At 39.9% G+C, this 18,377-nt stretch overlaps 1 protein-coding gene across 2 annotated transcripts in view; it reads right to left on the minus strand.

Annotated features, from left to right (window-relative positions):
• Positions 1-18,377, minus strand: part of LOC124870638 (potassium/sodium hyperpolarization-activated cyclic nucleotide-gated channel 2-like) — a 53,578-nt gene extending 35,201 nt beyond the window's left edge. For both annotated transcript variants that reach the window (XR_007038847.1, XM_047369455.1), the window contains exons 1-3: positions 16,838-18,377; positions 12,117-12,540; positions 8,452-8,613 (exon numbers count right to left, since the gene is read on the minus strand). Coding sequence is in view for 1 of the 2 variants with exons in the window: in XM_047369455.1 (XP_047225411.1) it covers positions 8,452-8,613; positions 12,117-12,540; positions 16,838-18,030 (1,779 nt within the window). In the remaining variant the exon portion in view is untranslated. The remainder of the gene's footprint in view (positions 1-8,451; positions 8,614-12,116; positions 12,541-16,837) is intronic.

An 18,377-nucleotide genomic window follows, 5' to 3' on the forward strand; every position in this document is an offset into this window, starting at 1 on the left:
GGGCTGACCTTCCCTCCATCCAGGACTTATACAGGTCTAGGGTCAGGAAAAGAGCTGCTAAAATCTCTGCAGACCCCACACACCCTGCACATAAACTGTTTAGAGTTTTACCTTCAGGCCGCCGCTACAGAGCACTGTTCACTAAAACCAGCCGCCACAGACACAGTTTCTTCCCCCAGGCTGTTTCTCTGATGAACATTCAATAGAGTACAAAACAACAGCATACAGATGTTGCAAATGCACCTTTTCTATTAGATAAGTGTATATTGTACATTGTAAATTGTAAATTTGTATATTCTGTAATGCAAAAACAGAACAAAAGAGCAAAGTGTACCGGAGGCAAATTCCTTGTTTGTATGTACGAACTTGGCAATAAAGCTGATTCTGATTCTGATATATATATATATATATATATATATGTATATATATACATATATATATATATATATATATATATATATATATATCTCTTTTTTGCAGGAACGCTGGCCTTCGTCAGCCTATAAATAGGCTGGGCTTTGAGCGCGCTCTCTCTTACCACTCATTTTCGTTACCTGGGTGTGCCTCGCTGGTGTGCTCTCCAAGCCGGTTGTTAGTGCTGTAGGCCCCAGCAGCATGCCTTAGTTTGTCTTGCATTTTAGTTTTTGTTAGCCTTAGCCTTTTGTTCTGGTTTTGGCCTGGTGGGACCGGATGTCCTATTTTCGTTTTTCTTTCTTTTGGGTTTAGGTTCCCTTTTGATTTTTCCTTAGTCCATTGTTGGTACTGGCTGCACCTGTTGTTTCTGTTTGGCCAGCTCACAAGGTCCATCTTTTGGTTATACTTTGAATTTTTGTTGGACACAGGGAGGTAAGGGTTCTTGGTTTTTTTTCCTTATAGAAAGTATAAAAAACATCTGAAGAAACAAATACCTTAAAGAAGAAACTTAATAAACTTAAACATTTGAACCCTAGTCCTGTCTCCGTGTCCGCTCTGAATATGCTGTGACTTTCTGAGCCGTAGCAGGGGCAATTCATTTTACAAAAACCAAAGCTGGTTTGGATAGCTTTTTCACTTAATAAATAAAATCAGAACTTGAAAATTCCTTATCGTGATTTTTCAAGTTATCTTTGTTTGATAAGTCATTATGGTGCATGTCTAAAACAGCCTTTGTTGCCAGAGCCAGTAGACGTTTGACAGAATCCATTAACTGATTGGTGGACATCACTTGAGGATAGTGTGCTCTAAAAGTCCTCCACGGCTTCTGCCAGTGAGCCCGACACTTCCAGAGCCACTGGAGGGAGTGGGCTGGATGGAGGGAAAGCTCCAACACAATGGCTAATGTCACAAGTTGTCAGGCACTCAATAGGAGGGTGGTCTCTGGTGGCTGTATACAGCCTGCACCGTGACAGAGCGGCTCTTTCGTTTGAGAGCGATGGCTCTCGGGAGACTGTCTCTGATTATGAAGCGGTGAGAGCGTTAAAGGAGTCCGTGACCTGTCCATGACAAACTTCAGCATCGACTTCTTTTAACTCACAATACACAAGGTTATATCCAGAAGCGTTACAAAAGAAACTTAAATAAACAAGGCTTTTTATGCTTTTGTCAACTGCATGAAACCTGATTATAGGCAAAAAATGTTCAATATCTATATTTGAAATAAAATAAAGATAATATTATTGCCTAGTACACAGCTGCTAAACACCTGATTATTTTCTCTTATAAATCATTTAACAAATGTCTCCAATGAGTTTCTAAAAGATTAACTGTATATTTTTCCACATGGAAAAAAAAAAGTAAAACTAAAATGTTCAAAATGTTTTCAGTATAAATCCAGCTGTTCTGCAAATGCCAGAGTGTCATATTTTGGGTTTGTGGATGACCATAGTGGCAACAGGACAACAGGAGGCTCATGGTGGGATGGATATCTTGACTTACAGCCACGAAGGACACACAGGAACTAGAGAGAGCGTAACAGAGAAGACAATCGCAATGACAACAGAAGGGGCCGGAAACAGGAAGTTAAATACAACTATAGTGAAAACAACTACATGAAAAACATGTGGGTGCAATTAACAAAACAGAAACAGGTGCAGATTATGGCCCAGAGTTGTGGGAATGCTTCTCTTCAGCAGGAACAGGAAAGCTTGGGAAGCTTTCAGAGTTGATAGGAGGATGAAAAGAGGTATAAACGAGGCAATCCTACAAGAAAGCGTGTTGGACATAACTATAATGGGATGGTTTAGATAAAAGACGGTATCAGAACGATCCAGTCAAAGTCCAGACGTATTCCATTTGAGAATCTATAAACTTTAACATTTATGATTACATGTGCTCTCTAACCAATCAAACTGAGCTTCAGCTAGTGCTGTAATCACAGCAAGAGGTTCTACAACGTGTTGGCTAGGTATGGGGCTAAATGCAAAGGCAGGCCACATACAGGTTTTTTTTACACGTTGTACTCTTTTCCTTCTACTTGACAATTCCATACTGTGTGCTGATCTAAAATCCCATTTAAATACATTGAAGATTGTTGTTGTAACAAGACAATATGTGCAGAAGGCATATGCAGAAAGGCCCCAGCCGGGATTTGCTCCCAGGAACTTCTGGTTGTAAGTCAACAATGCAGCCCACTTATGATTTCTTACATTGAATATATACCTCAAACCTTCCTATTCCTAGTCTTATTTACCAAAAATGATGCTTTATTTAATTTATCTGCAATGATCTAAAAAACAAATAAACACCTCTAATCCGAAAGTGTTTTATTTATTATTATTTATTTAATAAATAATGCAAAGTCATTGGTCACATTGTGTTAGACATCTTCCCCAAATCAAACTTATCTTTGGACCCTTTGCAGAATCGGGCCGTCTCTGGTAACACTGATTTCCAGGTTTAGACAAATTATCTAACCAAGCAGTCAAAGCAGTAACCATTTCTTCTATGTTTGCTCCATAGCGCTTTTTGACTCTTTCTATTCCTGAGATGACCATCAATTAGAACTAACTGGGTATTGCACAGCACTCATCACACGCATTGAGTATTTTGTTTGAACAGTTTTTATGTTTTTTTTTAAATATTTCAATAAGCTAATATAACAACCCATGAATGAAAATACATTCTTATTTCAGGCAGCCTTGTGAGTTATTGTTGGCGTGACACTGTCTTTCCGTTTCCTGACAAATATGATATGAACATAGGATTACATTCATTTGAGATCAGCTTTACTGAATATGCTGACAGAATATGTTTTATCCAGGAATTAGATCTATAGACCCTAAAAGGGAGTTAGAGATCTCAGCCAAAAAAACTTAAAATGAGTAATTTAAGAGGAGTTGAGCCTGACACAGAGGTGCCTGGAAGCAGGATCCAATCTGTTTAAAAAACAATTTGGGCAACTGCCTCATGTCTGGGTTGGTGTGGTCTTCCCTTGCTCAGTCAAAGGCAGGCATGACAGACAGGCCTATAAACAACCAGCTTTTATCTCTAGGAGGGAGACATGGCAACAAAGAGCCCAGCTGCCGGGCCATATTCCCCACATCCCTCTGTTTCCCCCTTTTATCTTTGCTGTCATCACCCCACGGCGCTGAAGTGGACGCACAAGGGGGACAGAGAGGTGCGCTTAAATCTCTAGCTTATTTTTCAACGATTCTTCACTGGTAAACTGCAACTTTTCTCTGTCACACAGGCTGAACACCACCACAAACGATGATAATATGAATGATTGTCTCCATTTGAGAAAAATATATTTTTTTTTATCTGAATAAGTGGGAACATATGTGCATCAAACATCAATTAGACTAATAATGTTTTTCTGAGCAATACAATGCTCCGCAGGAGGACATAACAGTAATTTCTGCCTCTTTTATTGGTTTTAATTATTGTAATATTGATTTTTAATCATTAGAAAGTCTGAACTTTTCATAATTCTTAGACAGTAACACCAAGTTAAAACGTCTTTACGTATACATCACAAATTTGGCATTGCTCTCTGTATGAGATTTGCACTGAACAATATTGAGAGTACTCCTACTCCCAGTTTCACACACACACACACACACACACACACACACACACACATAGCTCTGAGATGTTAGTCTCAAACTGAGCAGAGGAATAGATGACTGATATTCAGGAACTAGTGCCTTCAGTGTGAAATTATTGCACCACATGAAGGTCCATAAAGCTCCTAAAAACTACATTCCACAAGAACAAGAAGCTGTTAATGGATTGGTTTGTAATTTTATTAGGCTCCACTTTAAAATGTCAAATTCTTGAATCATGTTAATGTTAAGATTTTTACTAAAGTATCAGTAGTATTGGTCACCTAATATGGGAATAAATGTTTTATTAAGTCCTTTATTGATGCATTTGAACCTTCTTCTAGGATGCAATGATAACACAGAATACTTCAATAAATGTTCAAACCATTTTTTCTTTGTTTAGCACAAGTTTGAATTTATTGTTGTCTTTCTCTCATTCACAAGGTCAAAATTATATACTGCATGGAAGCTCAAAAATATACATACAGTCCCATTAATATTTAGATAAATGTCCCTCAGTAATTTGCAGAGAAACTACCCATTTCTTGTAGCCATCAATGCTTCTGTATTGAATATGAATGAATATTTGACCACTCTTCTGGAGTATTGGTGGAGTTCATTCAAACTAGTTTAATTTTCCAGCACACACCTATCTTAAGTTGGGGCCATCCCAGAAGCCTGAGTAGAACCAGCTTTAGTGTATGTCTGGTCCTTGTCCAGTTGAAACATCTAAGTTGTCCAAGTTTCAACTATCTGACCAAAGTTTCATCCTTTGCTAAAATTAAATTGGTTAGGATAATCAGAAACAGCCTAGGAACCACAACGGCCCAATCGCATCATGCACTGGAAGATGGTGGCAGACCAGTGTGACTGTTGACAGTGAAACCAGTTTTATATCCTCATGGACTGGAAGGATGCCCCTTAGAAAGAAGAAGTTACTGCTGTAAAATTGGATCCCTCAAGCTTGACTGAAATTTGCAGCTGTTAACATATAGAAGACAAGTTTCTTCTGGAGAAAGGTTTTATTGTCAGATAAGACAGAGCTTGAGCTGTTGGTCCACGATGACAAGAAGTACACTGTACCAGCTGCTAAGCATGGTTGTGGTAGTATTATGCAAATAATTTTTCAGATGTGAATTTTCCAGAAGTGAAATAATCAGGAAAGAACAATCCTTGAAATCCTAAATCTTTGAAAACCTAAATCATCAACTAGATGATTGAACCCTGGACACTGGTGTCCCAACAAGACAATAATCCCAGACACACATCAAAATTGGTTTTGAAATGATAAAGCATACTAACATAAAGCTTTTGGAATGGCTCCAACCTCAAGCCTATTGAATATTTGGGATCTATGATTCAAAGTTGAGTCTGTGATAGGACACCAACCAAGTTAAATGAGCTCTACCTATTCTGCCCAGAAGCTTGTTTTGGATTCTTCTACACAACAAGCATTGGGTAGTATTTTCAAGAACTAATTGTGTCTTCGAGTGTCTTGTGGCATGCAGAAAAATAAGGAGTTAAGCAGCCAAAAACTGATTTGAAAATTTGAAGTACTTGAATCTTTATGAGACTTCAGTAAACTGACTCATTCACTTTGTACAACAGTTCTCATAAAATGGTGTTTAACATTCATTAGTGTGTGAGAAGCAATGCATGAAACTTCACAATGACTGCATCCTTTACAATTTAAGCCAATTAAACCTGATCGATGGAGGTATGATAAAAGTGAAATGGTTAAGATAAACACTCCTGCCCCACATATATATTGCAAGCAAGCAAGGGTATACACCATGGGTGTTGTTTAATAGGATAACCTGTGCTTGCTTGTGTTTTTTTTCTCCTCTAATGATTTGAGAACTATTCTCCCCCGACCATCATGTAGGACATTGCAGTCACTCTGTGCTGATGAGGAGGAAATATGTGTGTCTGTTGCTGAAATACTTTGACAGGTGGCTTCATGTGTTAAAACCAGGTGGAAGCAAACATTTCACATTGGCAGCTTCATATGTTTTCTGTCTGATTATCATATTCATACATGGAGAAGTTAATGCTTGAGGAAAATTTAGGAATGATGGAAGCATGTTAATGTAATAAAAAGAAACGGGACTGAACAAATGTCCTGTACACATAGTTGGAGTCTACTTGTCCCCTAAGATGGAGGTTTTGACTTCAAGCATGACATTACCCTGATCCGTAGAGCATAACAAATCAATGAATAGTTAATGACTGTGGAGGTATTTAAATTATGTGCTGAATCCTCCACAAAAACCAAACTCAACCCAGCTGGATACCTCTGGGAGACGCAGACTGACATATTAGACAGCACTTTTCCACCTGCATCAATAGAACACCGGTTATTGAAAAAATTTGTGAGAATATAGAGCGCCTTGTATTCATATTCATTAAAATCTTAAATTTGCATAACGGTTGCATAAATTTTGAAGTGGGAATAAAATGATACGTTGTTGAAATTTCTTTACGAGTTTAATCTGAAAGGTGTGGCATGTATTTTTCTCAAGCCCCCCTGAGTGAATACTTTGTAAAAAAAAAAAAAAACCTTGCACTGCATGTCGGCTGCAAGTATTTATGGGAATGTCTCTCCCATCTAAAGACTGAAATTCTTGCTCATCTTCTATGCAAAATAGCTCAAGCTCAGTCAGATTTAATTTGTACCATATGTGAACATCCATTTCAAGTGTTGCTGGATTTAGGTCTAGATTTTGACTGTGCCTTTCTAATACGTGAATGCGCTTCAATCTAAAAACATTATTTTGCAGCTCTGGCTTAGTTACATTTTGCAGCCTCTAATAGCCTTTTGCCTAAAAGATTTTGGAAAAATTAAATGTTGGACTCCTTTGAACAGACAACAGACCGTTGTCTGTTCAAAGGAGTCCAACATTTAATTTTTCACACATTTATTGTATTTTTTTCTTGACACTCTATGAAGGCCACAGATTGGTGGAGCACAAAGGCATTACTTGTCCTGCAAATAGATTTCTCTAACTTATGCAGTGGATCTCTGCAACTCCTCCAAAGCCACCATGGGCCTTTTGGGTGCTTCCCTGGTTACTGGTCAGCAATACCAGAGAAATGTAATAATCAACATGACGGCAATCTGTCCTTGCAGCCCTGCTTTGATAGTTCTTGTTCTTTACACATTTTCTGGGCATAGCATTTTTTCTTGCATTTTGTTGACAAATACTGTTACTGGTCAGAAATTTAAAATAACTGTGGTTATGACATTCACAAATGCTGCAGTGGGAGGGACCTATTAGGACTTCAAATGATTTCTGAACTTGAGTTCTTGTAAAGTAATAAATGTCCGAGCTAAAATGAACGTTATTTTTGTTCTTGTTACTTAAAGAGCAATGTAAAATAACTGATTTCCCTGTTTTTGGAGATTATGTAGAGGCCTTTATGCTCTCCTTGGTATATGGTTTCATAACTTAACCCTGCTTTAAACATCTGAAAAACTTTACACCTGACCTTTTATGACATGTTCCTTGAACTTCATAATTATTGTGTTCACTAATGTTCTTTAATAAACCTCTCACAACATATCTGGATTTTCAGTATCTCACAAAAGTGAGTACACCCCTCACATTTTTGTAAATATTTTATTGTATCTTTTCATGAGACAAGACTGAAGATATGACACTTCTATACAATGTAAAGTAGTTGGTGTCCACCATGGGATTCAGGTCTTTTAGCTGCTTTGCTCCTAAACTCTGGAATAAACTGCCACTGGATCTCTGAATGACATCATCCCTTCACACTTTCAAATCTCTCCTCAAAACTCACCTGTTCAGACTAGCAGACCCCACTTGACCTCCCCACACGTCGCACCACAAACATTTATTTGTATTTCATTTGTTGGTCTCTTTGTACTCCTTTTAACCTTTGTTCACAATATGTATATTTAATGTTATTGATGTAAAGCAATCTTGAGTCTCGAAAGGTGCTTATAAATAAAATGTATTATTATTATTATTATTATTATTATATAACAGTGTAAATTTGCCGTCCCCTCAAAATAACTCAACCCACAGCCATTAATGTCTAAACTGCTGGCAACAAGAGTGAGTACACCGCTAAGTGAAAATGTCCAAAGGTCTCTAACATCGACCAGCTCCCTGATGTCGTCATGGAGGAGTGGAAGAGGATTCCAGTGGCAACCTGTGAAGCTCAAGTGAACTCATAAGCCAAAGGAACCAAGAGAGTTAAGGCAGTGCTAGAAAATAATGGTGGCCGCACAAAATATTGACAATCTGGGCACAATTTGGGCATTTTCAGTTGTTTTTTCCTCCCTCAGCAGACTTTTCAAGTCATTACCAAGGTTCTTAGAAGCTTTGCTGGTTTTGTGCAAAAGTTTTACATTTCACAGTTTAAATCAGTTATTCCTCTTATCTGATTCTATCATACATACCTCCATCTTATTAAGGGACACCCAGCAGTCTGAAGGGAAGTCCTGCAGCATGGGGACCAGGAACTGTAGGCAGCCATCCCAGTGACACAACAACAGCATCATGCCGATCAGGTTGATAATCCGCATCACTGCGCTAGCCAGGTCATAGGTCATATGGAAGATCTGGAGTGTGACCATAAAACAGGAAAAGGAGTGAAAGCAGACCTAAGATATAATGAGAAGAACCTAGAAAAAAACCTAGAACCTTAAATCGCTGACTTATAAACTAGCATCCCACTCAACTATTTTGGATCATGCCGCATTTGATTAATGAGAAGAGGAAGTGATGAACTATCGGTCTCGGCTCAAACACAGCAGGAGCAGGCAACACACTTTTCACACAGAGATACATCTCATCAGTCAGAGTCTCCATCACGCACAGGGTCCAGTCACAGCCATGTTACACTCACGCAAGCCTGCCAGCACCAAGATCCAACTAACAGTACAGACAGATATGTCAGCACATAGACATACACTCATCCACTGAGTGATGGACAGGGACCATCATGATCCCGAAGAACTGATAGTCTGGGTCATCTCACACATCAATCACCACCAGTCTCTAAGAAGTCAGTTAAGCCAATCATCTAATGCCGGAATGACCTGAAGAAACCCCACCATGATGCTGCTTAACAGTTTAAAGTTTGCCTGAATGCAAAAATAATTTAGCAAGAGGTGTAAATGTGTGACGCTGGCAGCCCTTGTTCACAACAAAACACGTGTGACTGTCTGATGGAGTCGTCTCTGAAGGAAGTGGGTCACTTCTTACTCAGTCCAGCAGAGAGAAGTGATACTTGGTGATAGGAGTGATGGGGAACCAGACTGGATATGAATCACATGAGCTGATCTTTCTAAATGCAGCTTTAACCTTTATGAGGTTTTCACTGTCAGCTTCTATCAGTCAGGAACTGAAAAAAATTGAGAACTTGGTCGTATTTCATCAGGAGGTGACACTGTGCTGCATACAGCTGTGTTGCCTTAGCTGCTGAAGATGTTCAGCACCATGGACAGCTCTAGCAAATCTTAAGAGACTAAAAACAGCTTCAGGCGCAATTGCTGATATTCTCTATGTAACTTAAAACATATGAATTCAAAAACCAGACATATGAACTGGCCATCTCCTGCACCATCTCAGCAACTGACCTGCCATTTAATCTTCACTCATTTCTCATGCACACCGTGTATCACTTCCCATGATGCAACACTATGTGTGCATGTGTGTGCCTGCATGCTATCACATCGTATCTTCAGAAATTCAATTATCCAAAGGTCAAGTGAGCAGCCGAGCCCTACTGTGTCATTCCCTGCTGCAAAATGCCAATGCCGGGCTGCCAACGCTGGCACAGATGTAAAGTGGAGTGATCTCATGACTTCACCGGAACTCTTGTGTCCCAGGCTGAGTTTCTCCTTCAGAGAAGAATGTACTCTGAAGGGGAACACCCTGCTACTCATAGCGCATTGTGCAACTTCTGTCTTCTGTTGAACGGCCTTGCTATGAAATTTCAACCTGATAAAGATGAAATAAGCTCTGTTAAGATCAGGAAAGAAAATAAATCAACTGTGTTAGAAAGATTAGACATCTCAATTCCACTTTTTCTTGCAATATTTATACCTTAAATCAGCGTTTATGAAGAAATACAGTGATCAACTTGTCAAACTTCTCCCTCATGGAAAAATGCCTTTATAAAATCTCATCTGAAAGCCAATGAATTTAGCAACTACAGACCTTTTATTCGGTTTGTATTCTCCAGGCCTGTTGACAGGGCTGTAGAAGGCTCTTTAAGAGAACCTGGAAACATCACTATTTCCATTTTTTAAAGTCTGATTTTAGCCATTGCCACTCCAGAGAATCTGCTTCATGCTTCCTTTTGAATGAAACATTATGGGTGACAAAATAAATCATAATGGCTTAAACCCAAAACTCTAAATATGATCTGTGAGAGAGTAAGTCATTGTCATGGCTTGAATCCTCCCTAAATGAACAGGAACAGTATATTCTACTTATTAATATTTATCTATATTCTCAAAAACTTTAAACAGGAATTCCAGAAGAAACTATTTTAAGCCCCCTCCTTCTTTGTACATCTTTCAGGTGTGTGTCCTGAAATTGGCCTTTATGTGTACACTGATGACACAGTTTTGTATGTGAAAGGTAAAAATGTGATACAACTGCAAATCGACTAAACTCAGATTTACTGTGTTTGAAGAGTCAAATTTATAGAAGAAAGACTAAGAAAACAAACTCTATTTTTATCTTCAATAAACTGCTATAATAATAATAATAATACGTTCAGAATTAAAACTGAACTCATTAAACATGGACAAGACAATAAATATTTGGGATTCTTAGATTCTTACTTAATAAATATTAGAATCTTACATAATTTGTGAAAGTCATATTAAATTTGTTTTTATGTTAAGGATAAGCCATGGCTGTTTTAAGATGATAATATTTGAATATTTGAATTCTTATTATTTTAAAATGTATTGTTATTTTCAAACTTGGTTATACTGCCTGGTCTCAAACCAACCATCAACTCATCCGTTCATCAATCCATTTTCTATAGCCTATAAATTCCTACAGGGTCACAAACAGAGAAATCTGTGGAGTTTGAAAAAAACTCCCATAGTGTAGAATTTTGTTAAAGTAATCAATTTACTGAAATGTTGAATTCAAATATTTAAATGGACTCATTGGACCTCCACCTCCCTGTGATTTTGTTTGGGAAACATAAAACTGCAACAGATCTAGCAGAGATGCTTTCAGTGGCGATTTAAATCTCATTCTGTAAAACCGCCCAGATAGATTTCATTGTGCAAGAGGGAAAACTTTGGAAACTCAATTTAAGAAATCTACATTAGTTTTAAGTGTTTTTTCTTGCGTTTCTTGTATTAAGCTAGTTTTGACAATTCTTTAAAAGATCAAGGTTTTGTTTCATATGTTTGTAGCATTTTTTATTAGTATTATCTCAGAAATCTTTAATGGAAAACCCCAACAAGGAATTTAGTCTGCAAAATAACTGCTGGCTAGAAGACATATAAACATAGCAATAATTACCTTATAATATTTATTTATTTATTTAAATTCTCATAACTTGCATTTCTTTATCAGATTTGATTTTATAAATTGCCTGGTCACTCGAGCTGCGCTGAAGTTTGTAATTAATTAGAGACATGTCTAATCACAGTCAATGGCCCCCGCAGTGCTGAATATTATCATTATCTTCCACCTCTGCTGCTCCACCTGTGGTGCCTTAATTGATTATCTATGTTTGCCCTGATAATGGGCTGCTTATTAAACTGCCTGATGCCACTGGCAGAACTGCAAGGTCACTGAAGCAGGTGTGTGAGGGTCATTTTTTGTTAATGCCCCAAATTACTTTTAATACTTGTATTTGTTTGTTTTTCTCAGGTTTGCAAGTGACAACATGAATAAAGCAGCCTTCAGGTGAAGGAGAGCAGGCTACTTGGAGCATATTGAGAGGCAGATTGTCCACTTGGTCATGAGCCAGTACCAGCATATTGGAGACATAGACCTTTTATCCTAAACTAGAAGGGACATGCTGTCCTCTGTGTCTGTCAGTCTTATAATCAATAAGTACCATTCTATAAAATTGTGTTCTTACCTCTTCCCATTGGTGGATGTAACGTATTAACCTGGAGAGCCTTAGCAGCCTCAGAAGACTTAGGATCTTGGTAAAGCGGACAATCCTCAGGGCCCGAGCGGTCTTGTACACCTCCGAGTCGATCCCTTTTTCCACTATAAGGAATATGTAATCCACTGGGATGGAGGAGATAAAGTCTACAATAAACCAAGTTTTTAAATACTTTTTCTTTATAGTTTCAGGGTCCAAAATGATGTCAGAGTTGTCCTCAATGATGATTCCAGTGCGAAAGTTAAGCACCAGGTCCATGAGGAAGAAGGTGTCAGAGACCACGTTAAAGATGATCCAGGGAGTTGTGGTTTCATCCTTGAAAAAGGTGATGCCCACGGGGATGATGATCAGATTGCCCACCATAAACAGCAACATTGTAAAATCCCAGTAGAACCTGTGTCGTTGTAATGGTGAGTAATGCGGGGTGTGCCGCAGTGAGGGGAAAAGAACAAGACAAACGCAGAGTCAGACAGGACCAAAAGAGTATAGCTGCATGAGATTTTTAAACTCAAGATGGAAAACTGCCAGCAAAGTGCAGGAGCTATTCTTTTTCTGTCTAGACATGTAGACAATCAGTTTAAGATTAACATTTACTATCAGTAATGTTAACTCGCTAACTACACTCATCAGGCATAACATTATGACCACTGACAAATGAATCAAATTACATTGATTTTATCTTTGTCATTGCACTTGTTAGTGGGTGGGATAAATTATTCAGCAAGTGAACATATTGTTCTCAAAGTTTGAGCAGGTTTCACAAGGACCAAATTGTGACGGGTCAGTTAGGACATCTCCAAACCTGCAGCTCCTGCAGGGTGTTCCTGGTCTACAGCTGTCAGTATCTTTTAAATTGGTCAAAGGAAGAAACAGAGGTGACCCAGCAACAGGTTCATTGATGCACTTTGGAAGCAAAGATTGGCTCATGTGGGCCAATCCAACAAATGAGCTACTGTAGTTAAGAATGCTAAGGATGTTATTGCTGGTTCTGACAGAAAGAACCACAGTGCAGTCTGTTGCAGATCAAGCTCAAAGCTGTCCACTCCCTGTGGTGCTGATCCCCAGCCAGTCCAGCCCACATTAAAACCCGCTGCTTTTCTAACCCAAATACATTTCATCTAATAAAATGCTTTTATAGGAGGACGTTAATCACACAGAGGCCTCTATTCCGAAATATTTAAATAACAAAATAACTGCTTGATCTCGAGCCCGCGTTATCTGCACAAGAAACAGGGCGCATCCATCAATAAAAGGCAGGATCCCGGAGTCATTCGGGCGGATCTGTCTCCAGTGAGCATGCTTGAGGTTTTTCGCACACTTGGCTCAAGGTGACATTCCGTTACAGACTGCTCCACGTACAGACATGCATGCACTCCCATTTAGCCTACATCCTGTAAATGCAGCTCCTGTCAGAGAGCCAACGTGACCGCGATCATTAGCTGCACACCAGTCAAGATGCCCATGTTGTTTATAATGTTATGTCTGATCTATATTTTATTATGCACAACAATTAACTGATCAAATAACTTTAACAGGAATTTAAAAAACATTGTTGTTTTTCCTGTCTTTAAGTGTAATAAAATCTCCTCTTTAGGATGATTTTAAATGCTTCATAACAAAAGATGGTCCATTCTGCTTCATTCAACCATGAAAGACGTTTTTACATTATTGGTATTCACCATTTCTACCACTAGATAGTTGCACACAAGTTTTATTTTATTTTTTTTCTTTTGTACTTGCAAAATGCATCTCAGGAACAAATACAATTTTATTGTTAGTTTCCTGGTTAACATGGTTTTCTAGTTTTTTCTGTCTAAGGTCTGACCTGCTGACCATGATCTTAACTAATTGCATGTTTTTGTTTTTGTTTAGTTTTTTCCCTGAAAACAAAAATGCACTGCCAGTTATTTGAGGGAGATAATATGTTTAAGTCCAACAGGAAAAGAAGAAAATGTAAGATTTTCCAGACTTAAGCAGCAAAGCACTTCTCTCATCTTTAACCTCAGAAAAAGTGCATCAGAGTACAACTGTAGGTGGATGTGTTTAAAGAATGAAAGCACTACAAGTGCTTAATCATGATACATTTAATAGACTGATTGTCAGTATTTGACCTGCAGTTGACTGATCAGAGCCAATAAGGCTCTGGCCCATTAAACTGGCCCGTTCTGATCTCTGGTCGATTGATTGGTGTATCTCTAGAGTCATCTACATTAGCGTGTTGTTTCTTTAAGCTCAATTAATGAAATAATTAGAATGAGACTAAAAAAAAAACTGAATCAAAAGGACTCCTAAAGGGAACTGAAAAAATAGAAAGCCCTCCTAGTGGCAATCAAAGATATGGGCTATAACTGTACACAGCTATGTTTTACAGCAAATTACTTGCTCAACTTCTATTCATTTTGATGTAGTTCAAACTTATATCCTGGATTGAATTTATTTGTTTGTTCCAATAAATTAAAGTATGTTTGGTTTATTAAGATTACAATTATGAATATGTTTGACCTACTTAGGTGGGATGTTTGTGCTGCTTGTCATCTAGAAGGCTTAATTTGTTCTCAGCATATGGCCTTATAAATGGTCATTTAGAAGGGTAAAAGATATGATCTGGTAGTTTATTGTTTTTTTAGCCAACCATTGTACACTGACAATAAAGCAACTGGGAAATGAAGTATAGATTTCTGTTGTAGAATTTTTAGAAACAAAGTTTTTAAAATGTGTACTAATGACGGAAACTGGTTGTTCTGCTATGTGCATATTTGGCTCGATTACATCAAAAGAGGCACAAGAATCAAGCTGATCAGCTGGCATTAGTAATTATTAAGGCAAACAAGCCAGTTTCTACCTATTATGATGTAGATTCTGAAGCATTTCAGTTGTAAGGGGTTCAAACTTACGTATTTAAGCCTGAGTTTGACTCAGATGACCACCGTGGGGTTGATTATCAGTCTGTCTGGAATTCTGCAGGAATAAATTGTTGGAACTTGGAAATGGTCTTAATGGAACTCATCAACCAGACCAATTGGTTTTTATGACAACTAGATATAAAATGAATAAATGAAAATCTTTATTAATAAAATCTGACTCTTCCAGTCTGCCCTGATCCTCTGCACTAACAGCTTCCATGTGTTTTAGCTTTGCCATTTTTTTTTCTTAAATCACATAGCTCTAATACTTTTGCTGCAACCACGAAGAACTGAAGTAAGCGCTTTAAATGAGAAGTTTGATGGCCAAATTACACATAACCAGAAAAATACAGATAGGTCCACCCAAAAGAACTCTTAATAGTTGCCCGATGCCTTATGTGATGTCACCAGAGGCATGTGCTCAGGAAACGTTTCACCTTGATTAAATAGCAATTTAAAACAAAGTAGTAAAACTAATAGAAAAACTGACAATTACATGTTGTTCTATAGGTGACAAACTATATCTAAAGTGAGTTTAATTTATTTTACAGAACCCCTTAGCCAGTAGCTTAAATTGTGGTGATGTAAGGGTCTGTACATGGGGATGGAGGAGAAAAGGAGTGATGTTTTAGCCCGTCAGAGGAAGCTCTGCAGGACAGGTGCAGCGCTGAGTCATTACACTGCGACTTATGCAATAAGCTCTCCTTCCTGCAACATGAATACATGCCACAAAGATTATATTTGATGCAACTTTGCAGCTGTGGATTAATGAGAATAAGAAACTGAGGAGGGCTGCTGAAGCGTCTTTTCGTGTGGGTGTTAAAAATCTCTTAAGTGACTGTCATTGAATTATATCCAGGCAGTTGTCTTCAAGTTTGGCTTTTAGTGTTCATCTGATTCGGCGTTATGTGATACAAGTGGGCCAAACATGAATGGAAAGAAGGAGGGGAGTAGCGCTGAGAGGGGAGCTGTCCACTCCCTGTGGTGCTGATCCCCAGCCGGTCCAGCCCACATTAAAACACGCTGCTTTTCTAACCCAAATACATTTCATCTAATAAAATGCTTTTATAGGAGGACGTTAATCACACAGAGGCCTCTATTCCGAAATATTTAAAGAAAATTATTGCTTGATCTCCAGCCCGCGTTATTCGCACAAGAAACATCCATCGATAAAAGGCAGGATCCCGGAGTCATTCGGGCGGATCTGTCTCCAGTGAGCATGCTTGAGGTTTTTCGCACACTTGGCTCAAGGTGACATTCCGTTACTGACTGCTCCGCGTACACACATGCATGCACTCCCATTTAGCCTACATCCTGTAAGTGCAGCTCCTATCACAGAGCCAACGTAACCGCGATCATTAGCCGCCTTCCTATTATATTAAAAACTATTTTCCGATAAGCAATAAATCTCGTCGGAGCGCTGTCTTCTTTGATAAATGTGAGCGTCGTGCTGTGAAAAGTCGAGATGTAATGGCAGGCCTGGCTTGCAAGAGCACCCCAGACATGCTATTGTTCCGACTGCAACAGGATTTGTTTACAACCTTGAGAGGACACTTTTGTCTAAAGTGCCTGACAACAGGTTGTTTTGTGGGGGAATGGGTTTTTAACAATATTTCTTGGGTAAATTCCATGCAGATACGCTTAAAATGAAAAATCAGCCGCAGGTAGCGCTGGACAGTAACATTCATGTGTGTCCTGTGCTTCCACTATACTCAGTGTAAAGTAAGTTGTGATTGAGGACCTTACGGGCCTCTAATTACTTCAACCAATGGCAGCCCTGTCTCTTACCTGAAATCGCTATATGGGTGGATAATCCAGTTTCCAGCTGATTTTACCCTCTCCTGCTCCTTCTCAACTGCTTTCTGACTACCATACATGCGCAGGGAGAATTTGTTAACTCCAGGCTGCAGCATGCTACTGAATTGCCGCTGCATGAAGCTGGCTTGGCTGCCTCGAGGTTCTGCATCCTCGGCGGGCACAATCGGCGGTCCATCCTCCTGTTTCTGGAAAGTTACAGAGTTCCTCGGCTGCTGGGTCTGAGTCTGGGTCTGGCCGTGAAGCGAGGAGGAGGCTTTTCGGCTGGGCGCGTTAGAGAAGGACACCTTGGAGTCCTTTTTCTCAGGTACAACGCTGGACACGGGGGTGGCGCCTGGGTTGGCGCTCTCTCCTCCTTGCCCCCCGGTTAGAGACCCTCCTGGTGTGATCGAGCCGTCCATACTGGCGGTGGTCGAGTTACGGGCTCCCCGCTTGGCAGCGCCTCCGTCCTCGGCTCTCCCCGATCCCGCTGTCTGCTTCTCCTGCTTGGATATTATTGAGCGCAGGCTCCCGGTACCCGAGTCCCTTCTGCATTCTCCGTTTTTGTTGCATTTCATACTGGAAGCTGGAGCGACGCCGCTGCGACCATCACCCGCTGTCGCTTTGGAAACCTTTAGCCTGACCGCAGATTCTGACACCTCCGCCCCAGACGCTCCACTGGTCTCACTGCTTTGGACAGCATCGCCCGGACAGGGTGCCTCGGTCGCTCTGGAGGCAACAGTGGGCCGTGAGGCGGGGGGAACGTCCTCTGTGTGCGTAAGGCAGAGCTCCTTGTTGGAGTTTCTCCTGGAAGCCGAGGACGCGGCTCCCCCTCCTGGCGTAAAGTTCTTCATCCTGATACTGCCTCCTCCTCCTCCTCCTCCTCCACCACCGCTGCTGCCGCTCCCCCCGGCTCGGCGCAGCCGCGGATGCTGAAACCTGGATTCCTCTTCTCCATCCTCCGTCTCATCCATCACGATGTTGCTGGTCCAGCCGGGCTGATTTCTGCTGGCTGCGCCTGGGGAACCGGGGTTCAAGCAGTTCTGTAAGCTGGTGCTTTTGGAGCATTTGGATGAAGCAGCCTTGGGTGCGCTGAAGTGGCTGCAACCGCTGCCGCCCACAGCCTTCTTTTTCATGGTGGCAGTAGACGCCGAAGAGACCTCATTTCTGTCCATGACATTGAGCATATCGAATTTTGCCTTCAATTATCTTTGAGGAAGGCCAACCAGAGAGAGAGAGAGAGAGGAGGAGGAGGGATTGGGGTCCAGAAGAAAAGGGACGCTGCAAGAAAGGAGGGACGAAGAGAGGGAGGGATGGACGTGACTTTTTTTCAAACTACAGCACTTCTCCCCTCAATCACCTGTGACAAAATCATTAGAAATGAATTATTTGCCTAAATCGAAACTAACCAGAACTATAATATGTAGATCATGCATAGATCGTGTAACTTTAAAGGATGTTTCAAACTCAGGCCTGTTACGACATGGAATATGGTCATCTCTCAGTGAATTGTTATGTCACAAATAAATCGATT

The sequence above is a fragment of the Girardinichthys multiradiatus genome, chromosome 6, assembly GCF_021462225.1.
Source record: "Girardinichthys multiradiatus isolate DD_20200921_A chromosome 6, DD_fGirMul_XY1, whole genome shotgun sequence".
NCBI classification, from domain to species: Eukaryota; Metazoa; Chordata; class Actinopteri; order Cyprinodontiformes; family Goodeidae; genus Girardinichthys; species Girardinichthys multiradiatus.